Source organism: Vigna umbellata, chromosome 2 (assembly GCF_029865625.1).
Source record: "Vigna umbellata cultivar VRB3 chromosome 2, Vumbellata_1.0, whole genome shotgun sequence".
Lineage (NCBI taxonomy): Eukaryota > Viridiplantae > Streptophyta > Magnoliopsida > Fabales > Fabaceae > Vigna > Vigna umbellata.
Window position 1 is genome coordinate 17651687 of NC_142166.1, and position 10159 is coordinate 17661845.

Below are 10159 nucleotides of genomic sequence, written 5' to 3' on the forward strand. Positions count from 1 at the left end.
TATAGCTAATTAGTCTTAGTTAATTAATAAAGCAATCAAATATTACAAAAATAAATAATAGGGTTAACAGTGTAATTGGACCTTAACAAACTCAGATTAATACTTATACAAAATAATTTAGAGGCAATAATATCTATAGTTTAAAATAGATAAAAAAATGGATCTTTTACTTTGGGAATAAGCGATCATTTAGCTAAAGAAATTGAATAAAATATAAAAAATAAAGTTGAAACGAACTTTTCATTTCAATTTTCACCACTTTTAAATCAGTTTGTATGATTAAAAATCAACTATTTTTTAATTGATTAAATTGCACAAATATTTTGGTTTGGTTGCTTTTCCAAAATATTATCTTGATGTAAAAGTCCAGAAACCTTATGGCCTAACTCATGTTAGGAATCAGTCAAATCAATTTATTTAATGAATGAGCTATATTATTTTAATTCATCTCTACCAAATTCATTTATTCAAATAAATAAATAAATGTTGGTTAAATGTCATAAATGTTGGATCCATTAGCTTAAGAGAAGGGGTCCTTCTTAAAAGTATTAAAACAAGTTTTAAATTAACCAACCAAATAAAGATTAATCAAATTTTACAAAAACGACCTTATACAAAATAAATAAATAAAACAGACTCCAACCTAAACTTAAGAAACAACATTAGAATCAAATTTCACAAAAAACTTAATCTAACCCATATTCACAATTGTGGTACAAATAAACTTGTGAGAAAACTCCATTTTACAGTCATTTTGAGCTAGATTACAGATTTCGTTTTTTCTTTCACACACTAAAGCCTCATTTTATACGAAGGTGTCCATACAAAATTCCAAAAAAGAACACAGAATATAGAACATGAACACAGTGTCCAAGGAACCGAGTCTTCATTAATTATAAAGAACACTAATTAGTTACCTGTCTTTGTCTACAGCTGAAGGGAACATGAAAAAGCACTACAAAGACTAAAGAAGTAATCAGAAGTTTGGCAGTGTGAGCACTGTCCAAGACTGATTTCTTCAGCACATTCTCCACACAACAATCTAAAATGACTCTCATGTGAGATTGGCATGTCCTGTGAACCAAGGTAATCCTACTTGAGGACACTGTTTTGCATCTGGGATGAGAACAATAGGTCCCAGAAAGATGCGCCACAAATCAAGTATTATTGTGACCAGCATTGCAGCACCTAAAGCATCAACAGCCACTCTAGGCAAGTCCCACTTGTCACCAGGTTTCTCATCTATCCTGCGTATTTACAAGATTTATCATCAATGAAATCAGTACAACATACACATATTCCACCTTTATGTAGTAGCGTATGCAACAACTACTTTTTAGAGAAGCAAAGAGGTACATATTCAAAACAATTTCAAACGAGGAATGAGGTAACTCAAACAACTGCTAGCTACTCCCTTCTTTCCTTTTTAGTTGTTGGATTTTTGAAATATTGATTATCTTGCCTTTTATGTTTTCAAACCACATTGATCGCTCTTTTGTTTCAATTAAATTCTTATTTACTGATTTCTTAATAAAGGACGTATAAGAAGGAGCAGAAGGAGTAATGACTTACCTTAAAAACATTGGGAAGCTCACAATAAAGTATATGGCATAAAACAGAGATCCAACTTTATACATAGAGTCACGATCCACAAATTCATAATAAGGGAACTGCATACATCCAATTGAAAGCGTTATTCTCTAAAATTTGCATTTCATATTGTAGGTCAACTGCAGGATGATACGTTTCATAGAAATACGTTGAAAGATGTATATATGTATTTGTATTGTGACTAGTATTGAGGATTACGAAGAGAAGGATAGAAAACTAGGAAACTTGTCATCTGGGTTTGCTGATTGGTGAAAGTATCAAATTTCACAAAGATGTAGACACGTTATCGTATGACATCTGAGGAAGAAAAGTCTAACAAAAAGAAAGAACTTATAGCTATAGCCGTTTATAAATTATAACTGTATCTAGAATTATAAACCTTATAGGGTCAAAATGCATACAGTAATCTTAAGCATATCAGTACTTCTGTGTGTGCCAAGGTCACTGTCACTAATATTGAATCTTGAGTTGTCAAAAGACAGGATATCAATATGTATCATCTTTAAGACAAGGGAATAGAAACGGAAATTCTAATTTAAAAGAAAAGAAAAGAAATATGGAAGAAATATGTAAGATGGTACCACAGATAAATCCAAGCAATGGAGGTTCCACAGCACAAAAAAGGCAAGAGAATTTAAGGCAACAAATATGTAACAGAAAAAAAAGCAGTAAAGAAAAGAGCAAGAAAGAAAACAAAAAAAAAGAAAGTAATTGGAAAATAAAAATTGCAAAAGTTAAATACAGAGTTCCAAATTAACTGTGTAGATTCCAAAATTTGCATATACACATTTTCAAAATCAAATAAGAAATTTAGGCTTAGGGATGATTGTCACAATAAATATAACCTTGGAAACTTGAACAACAAAAAATAAGGAATATCTAAATGCAATGATTTCTCAAAGCTAGTATTAGAAAATGAACTTTAAGTCTAACACAATCTCACAAAATCAACATATGCAGTGAGGTTTGAACTTATTTATATGCTATAATTTGGATGACACAATAGGTTCAACAAACTTTGTTAAATTAGACTTTGATACCATCTTAGAAAGTAGACTATAAGTTTAACTCAATCTTACAAAATTAACTTCTAAAATGAAATTTATATCCACTTATATACTATAATTTGAAAATATTCTGTTAATGTGAGATTTCCAACAAATAGTACAAACAACATAAATACTCAAAATGGTTAGAAGTCCACATAAACTAGAGATAAAACTAATTTATAATAGTATTAGTAGATGCAAATCTCACCATACAAACCGATTTTGTAGGGTTGAACTAGGTTTAAAATTCACTTCTTAACATGCTATCAGAACCATTGATAAAACCTATCCTAGCGAGATTTGTTGTTTGTTAGACATATTGTTTCACTCACTATTGGCCGCTATCGAACCACCTATTAATGACTAGTCTCACGCTCGAGATGTATATACCTCGATGTGAGAGGAATGTTTTGGAAGTCCGCATTGACTAGAAATAAAGTCAAATTCTAGTATATAAGTGGGTGAAAATCTCACCTTACAAGTCGGTTTTGTGGATTTGAGTTGGGTTTAAAGTTCACTTTTTAACAAAAACAATTCACTAATCATAACTAGCAAAATATCTCGAGATACCAAAAGATAATAGCCTTATTTGATTCATATAGCCAATCCTGCATAATAGTAAAAGGGTTTTCTTGTATCAAAACACAGGTGCTAAATACGTAACAAATTTGAAGTCTTGTAAAGAAACAGTTCAAGACATTTCGGGAAGGGAAACCATAATATCTGCATGGAGATAGGGAAATTTCAATTTAAAAAACAATGCAGGACAAAAGAAATATATGGTTTGCCTAACAAATGCATTGATGGAGCCATGATAAAAAAAGTAAGAGAACTTTGTACCATATGGCATATTCCTTGCATTTTACAAAGATATTGAAACTGAAATTGTCAAAGGTTAGGTTTTACGACTATATATTTCATAGATAAGATGTCAGATAAACTTGAATAGCAATGGTTAACAAAAATTCAAATACTTGGCTACCTCAAAATTAATAATTGGAATCCGAGAAAATATTGAAAACGCATGATTAAACAAAGTTTGAGAAAAGAAAATAGCAGAATGTTTAATTACAACGTACATTAGAGATAGCCAGAGTCTCCAGGTACGCTATAAAATAAGCAAGTGCAAGAATCCAGGCAGCTTCGGTAGCCCATTGAATTTTTTCAGGCAAATCAGCAATAAAATGTCGCAACCGACGCAGTGTCATGTTTGATGAAACGTGATAAAACAGGAAGCAAACATGAGTGAGCAGGAATGTTGTGTGTGGTACCTGCAACCACCAAATAGAGCAATTCAATAACGAATACGTGGTCACACTAAGAGATAATTCATTGGTCTTTGGCTTACATTGTTCATTTTCCATGATGGGAAGGTATAAGATGCACCCAGAACTGTGAAAAAATAATGAGTCCAGAAATAATTTCCAACATAACTGAAGATTATTATCCAGAGACTCGCCTGTCAGTATTAAATATGAACAGATTAGGCAGTGAGTAGGTCAACCGAATAAACACAAGAATGTTTTATAATATGTAGGCACACAAAATAAATACATAAGTATTAAAATATGTCAGAAATAATGTAAATAGGGTAATTAAGTGGATATATCTTATTATGTAATCATGTTAAGTAACACAATTGTAGTTTTTCTATTTATGACGCCAATTGCATAATAGCCTCCATTGTGTTTGTGTATCAGGTACATGGAATTCATGCTAGACAACCTCAATTCCTGAACAACCAGTGATTGGGGCCACTTCCGATTAGGGCAACTATTTTTCTAAGAAACATATTTCTAATATTTCCCATCTCTTTTCTTTGTCTTGTTTCCATTTTTTTTGGTCGTATTTCCCATTGCCCCTTAGGAACTTGATGATCTGACATCTGAATATTTGGTTAAAATGAGTTGTCCTTCACAACTTTAATGAAGTTTTGTCCCCTGTCACCATTGTTGCTAAGGAAAAAAGGCAATCAAAATCTCAAATTGTTGGCCTTGCATGGGTTACAAGCAAAGTAGTTAAAATCGATATTATGGTTGGGATTGTGAAGGACTCAAGTTTGTAAATTGTGGGATCCTAACATGGATTGTAGATTCTACTTCTAATTAAATATAATATAATATATATATATATATATATATATATATTAAAAGAGCAGTCATAATATTGTAAATGAAGGAAAAAAAAGTAAAACCGTTAGTAGTACATGTCTTGGTAAAAAGTTATGCCTATCCCTTATTAGAGGAACTTTAGTAAGAAAAATTCCCAATAGACACCCACATATCGCAAAGAAAACACATATCTTGATACTTGTTTATTCATAGAACCAGTCAGATCAAGAAAAAGCCAAACTTCCACTTTTCGCAGTTTCTTAATATGTTATTCAGAGCAAAAAAAATTTAAACCACTTTATCCATTTTTGACATGTCTTGGTCGTGCAAATAAGAGGGAAAAATCCAACTAAACTTGAGTGATGTTAGCGTTGGGTAATAGGAGCTGCCAATACAAAATAGTCAAAGCTTTCTCCCTTAAATATCCATTGTGCAGCCCCTCAAGGTCATTGATCTTCCAAGTTAATTAGCTCCACTCATCCTAAGCACTAGTCTTCCTTTGGTTTTTTGAGAACTTTTTGTTCATCTTTTTCTTGCTGATTTGGGGAAATAAAGAAAACTGTTACCATCACTCAAGTGCTGATGTGTCTATTTGATAATATATCTTGATGACATTGTTTTCACATGCAGTGACTACCATGGCATCTCCCAAATGAAACAACACCTTTGCTACCATTTTTAGATCAAAGATCTTGGCAAACTCAGATATTTCTTGGGTATTAAGGTAGTACAATCCAACTATGGTATTGTTATATCTCAAAAGAAATATGCTTTGGATATTTTGGAGGAAACTGAGTTGATGAATTCAAAATCTATTGACACACACATGGATCATAATACCAAACTCCTACCAAATAGGGGGTGGGGGGGAGGCGCTATTTTAGATCCTGAGGAGTGTAGAAGATTGCTTGGGAAATTAAATTACCTTTCAGTTACTCCTAACATTTCCTTTGTAGTCAATGTGGTGAGCCAATTTCTCAATTCCTCATGTGAAGATCATTGGAATACGATCATCTATATATAAAAGTACATTAAAAGATCTCCTAGAAAATGTTTGTTATATGGTTACAATAACCATACAAAAGTTGTTTGATATTCATATGTTAATTAGGCAAAATCTCTTTCTGATAGAAGATCTACTTCCGAGTATTGTGTCTTTGTTAGTGGTAACTTGATCTTTTAAAAGAGCAAGAAACAAAGTATTGTAGCAAAATTTAGTGCAAAAGCAGAATATAAGGCTATGGCCTCATCTACTTGTGAACTTGTTTGGCTTAAGCAATTTCTTAGAGAGTTAAAATTTGGAGATGTCACTCAAATGACACTTATATGTGACGATTAGGCTGCTCTTCATATTAGTTCTAATCTTGCCTTTCACGAGAGGACCAAACACATTGAGATTGATTATATTTTCATTTAAGAGAAGATTGTATCTAGAAACATCAAGATGGAGTTTGTAAACTCAATGATCAGTTAGCAAACATACGATTTATATGCAGCAGCTTGAAGAAGAGTATTAGATATATTACGTTTTATGTTAATTAGGGAAACATGTCCCTATGTTAATTATATTATTTTTACATATTCATTTGTATTTTGGCTTAGCCCACATTCTCTTTATTATAAATACATTACCATATATGTGTTTTCTACATAAAGGAGATTAACTCCATACCTAGTTTTTCACTATATTCAATAAAAACCAATTGGGAAATAGAATTACCTGTCACTCGTTGAAATATCTATTTTGCAAATAATGCAGTAAGTCATTTTCTCAACTCCCCAGTTAACGTAACTGATATGCAGTAATTTGAATTTTAAAAATATAATAAGAGAATTATAGGAGAAGGCCTCTAGTATGAAGACATGTGTCATGTCATAGAAGAGTTGTCAAGCACTTTAATGAAAACTGAAAATGCTCTCCCACTGACGTGAGATCCACTGTGTAGCATTTTAATTAGAGATAGATTAGATGACCAAAATATGATTTTGGCTCCTTGTCTGAATTTTTTATTTCAGTTTGGTCTCTTAAATTTAAAAGGCTCCAGTTTGGTTCCTTAAAATATCTTTGTTAACCAAATTGGTCCTTCCTTACCATACTAATTTGGTTAACCTGATGACATGTGACAAACTGTGACAGTAAGTGATGTCACTGTCACATGGACATTTGCTATGTCAACTAAAATTAACATCATTAGTGTAAAAACCTGAAAAAATGGACCATATTTATCTAATGATACCACTTTGAGAAACCAAAGTGAAACTTTTTAAACTCAAGGAACCAAACTGAAACAAACAAAATCAGACGAGGAACCAGAATCATATTTTGGCCAAATTTGATCATTGGAAACGCAAAAAAAAAAAGAAAGAAAAAAGAAAAAAAAAAAACAGAGCATTCTTGCAAAGTTAATTGCTTGAAGTACTCAGGTTGAGGAGGTTACGCAATTAAACTCATTTGTGAAAATCAAGTTGGCATACAGGACCAAACATGTTGACATAGATTGCTATTTCACTCGGCAAAAGATCTTATACAAAAATATTGTCAGTTCTAATGCAAGATGCCTTCAACAAGTCATTGAGAGGTCCTTCAATTATAAGTAATTCAGTTTCATATATATATATGGATAACTATTATACATAATGGCCTCCCCTATGTAAATGAGACATGAAATCATCACACGACTCTTGTCATCTTACTCTCAATAAAATCTATTTAGGATGCACAAACAACTTAATCTGAATACCAAATGAATGGAAACTCCAAATTGTAAATGTCTTAATCAAGAAACGGGGAATTGCACCAATCCAAGTCATCTGTCTTTATAGGAGGATGGCTAGAATCCCCTGATTTTGTAGATTTTGTAGATCTTGACCTGAAGAGTGTGGTTACCAAAATACAGGTTATCTAATGGAATCATGTGGTATACGATCAAGAATGCCTCAAATGAATTAACTTACAATTCACAATTCTTACAGTAATGCCCTTTCAAATGCTCATTGTTCTTGCTTGAAGAATAAAAGCAGGTTTCACACTAAAACCTCTTTCTACACTTTATTATTTTGGATTCAAACCGGTTTTATCGTTGTTTTCATATTAAGAAGCAGATACAAGATCAATGGCAAACAAAATGCAAAATGTGTATTTGATGACTTGATGATTAGTAGTTATAGTTCCTAGAGAGGCCCCTAATGGAAAATAATGGAGTAAAGGGAATGAACAGGGGAGGATTAACGCCCACAACAAGCTGTTTGGTATTGGGGGAGATAATAGCTGAGGGGCATGCCAGGTAATAACTAGCTTTTATCTGTTTAAGAGAATCAATTTATTCGTATACACTTAGAATATCATAAAACAATATAGTAAAGATAAGTATTGGAAAAATTTTATATCTGTCAAAACACTTGCCTTGACCCAATATCGATCCTTCCAATGAACGCTTCTATCTGCCTGCAAATTTTGATATCACAAAAAAAATTAATTACACCACTCTCTGTTCATGCTTACTACAACAGAGCAAGAAGTGAAGATAAATAATTTTCTAAGTGAGTCACACTACTAAAAATGATCAACAACAACTGAAACCCCACGTCAAATGTTGTTTAAATAAGCTTAAAAATAAGTACTTGTCTTGTTTTGGCTTCAATTCCATTTCAAGGAAAATAATTAAGCACACACCTTTCCAACAAGCAGCATTGGAATGACAAAGGCAGGAACAGCCGAAACCAATCCGATAAGCAAGTACTCCAATTCTGTGAATTTCTGCCAAACTCATAATTAAAACTTAAAAGTGAATTCTACCATTCATGGTTCGTTATTCACATGACAAAAGAAAGGTAAAACCCCAACTGACCAATACCTGCATAAAAAACCCATATATGAAGGGACAACAAGCTTTAATTATGACTAAGTCTTGAACGGGAAGTAGTCCAGTAATGGACCCAAAAGATCGAAATTTGTGACAAACTCTGGGGTCCCACATACGAAATAAAGATCCTAATTACCACATTTACAAAAATAAATGTAAAAGGTGGAAAAGGGTAAAACCTCGTAAAGATTGAAGGGAATAACAATGCCAAGACAGAGGGTGAGCCAGAAGGGGGTGTAAAGAAGGAAGAACAGTTCACCCCATCTCTTGCTGGGGTTTGGAGCCAGCCACAGGCTTGGAGGAACAGGAGCTGAAATTTTCAAAAGGGATTCCATCAGATAAAGAGAAAGGGTTGCTATGATTATGAATGAATCCGAGATCTGATCAAATTCAAACAGAAAAATTACCTGTCATTTGGAATGGGATCTGCTTCAAGGAATGTTAAATGAAATGAATGATGAATGAATACACTCTTGAGTGAGTGGATTGTTCAAATGCATATACTGTAACAAGCTAAAAAGAGTGGAAGCTTGGTGAAGGAGGTGTCACTCTGCAGGTTCTACTTTAACTTTTGTTTTAACTTTCATCTTCTGACAATGACTTATTTTCAGGATTTAATATTTTTTATTTCTTTTGGCTTTTTATCCGCAAATTTTAATGTTTTTTTTTTTGGCTTTTTATTTAAAACTTTAATGTTTGTTTGACTTTTCATTTTCTCGTTTTAGACAGTAACGATATTTTCATGGTTGATGGTTGGTACATGTACACTTGTTTGGTATTTAACTTGTCAACCACATACAATTTATTTTTATTATAATGTTTTCTATTCTGTGGTAAATATCTTTTTTAATGTCACTTTCAAAATATTAATTATCTCCATTATAAAACATGGTCTTATTTTTACTTTTTTCAAATACATTTTTTTCTAAATATAAGGAACTTCTTTACAACCTAGAGTGAAATAAATAAATGATTCAGATAATAAAAATTAAAAAAAACACATTTTAATTTGAATAATTAAAAATCTAAATCATAGAAAACTGACTTAAATAAAAATTTCATTAGATGTTTATTATATATTCAAATAAATCAAATTAAAATTACTTTTAGAGATCACTTTTGTATTTTTTTAATATATTTAAATTTCATAAAAGAAAAAATATATAAACAGCACTAAAAACGTATTTAACACTCTAAAAATTTATATGATATAAGACATATTATACCCCTTTTTAATTAAATTTATAAACAATACTTTTGGCTAGGGCAATAAAAAAAAATATTTTCTTTTCTTTTAATTTCGAGAGATTTATTTAAAGTGATTCCTATTTTTTTTTTCTTCAATTTAGTGTCTATTTTATGTAAAACAGAAAGTCAATATAATTTTTTTTTCATTAGCTTAGTCTTCACGAGTGTGAAAGTGCCATAACTAGAGATAAATAAAAAAATAAAGTGAAGGTTGAAAAACTAAAAGTCACTGACACGTACTTTTATAATGAGCAATTTGATTTGAATTATACTTTAA

General features: G+C 31.6%; 1 protein-coding gene across 1 annotated transcript; it reads right to left on the reverse strand.

Moving 5' to 3' along the window:
• Positions 1-869: 869 nt before the first annotated feature.
• On the reverse strand, positions 870-9203 carry CPI1 (cyclopropyl isomerase). The gene is made up of 8 exons (XM_047318838.2): positions 9042-9203; positions 8814-8944; positions 8445-8528; positions 8175-8216; positions 4009-4119; positions 3740-3931; positions 1573-1670; positions 870-1247 (listed from the first exon to the last, which is right to left on the reverse strand). The coding sequence occupies exons 1-8, from the start codon at positions 9046-9048 to the stop codon at positions 1055-1057; spliced, it is 858 nt and encodes a 285-aa protein (XP_047174794.1). The 5' UTR covers positions 9049-9203; the 3' UTR covers positions 870-1054.
• Positions 9204-10159: the final 956 nt, after the last annotated feature.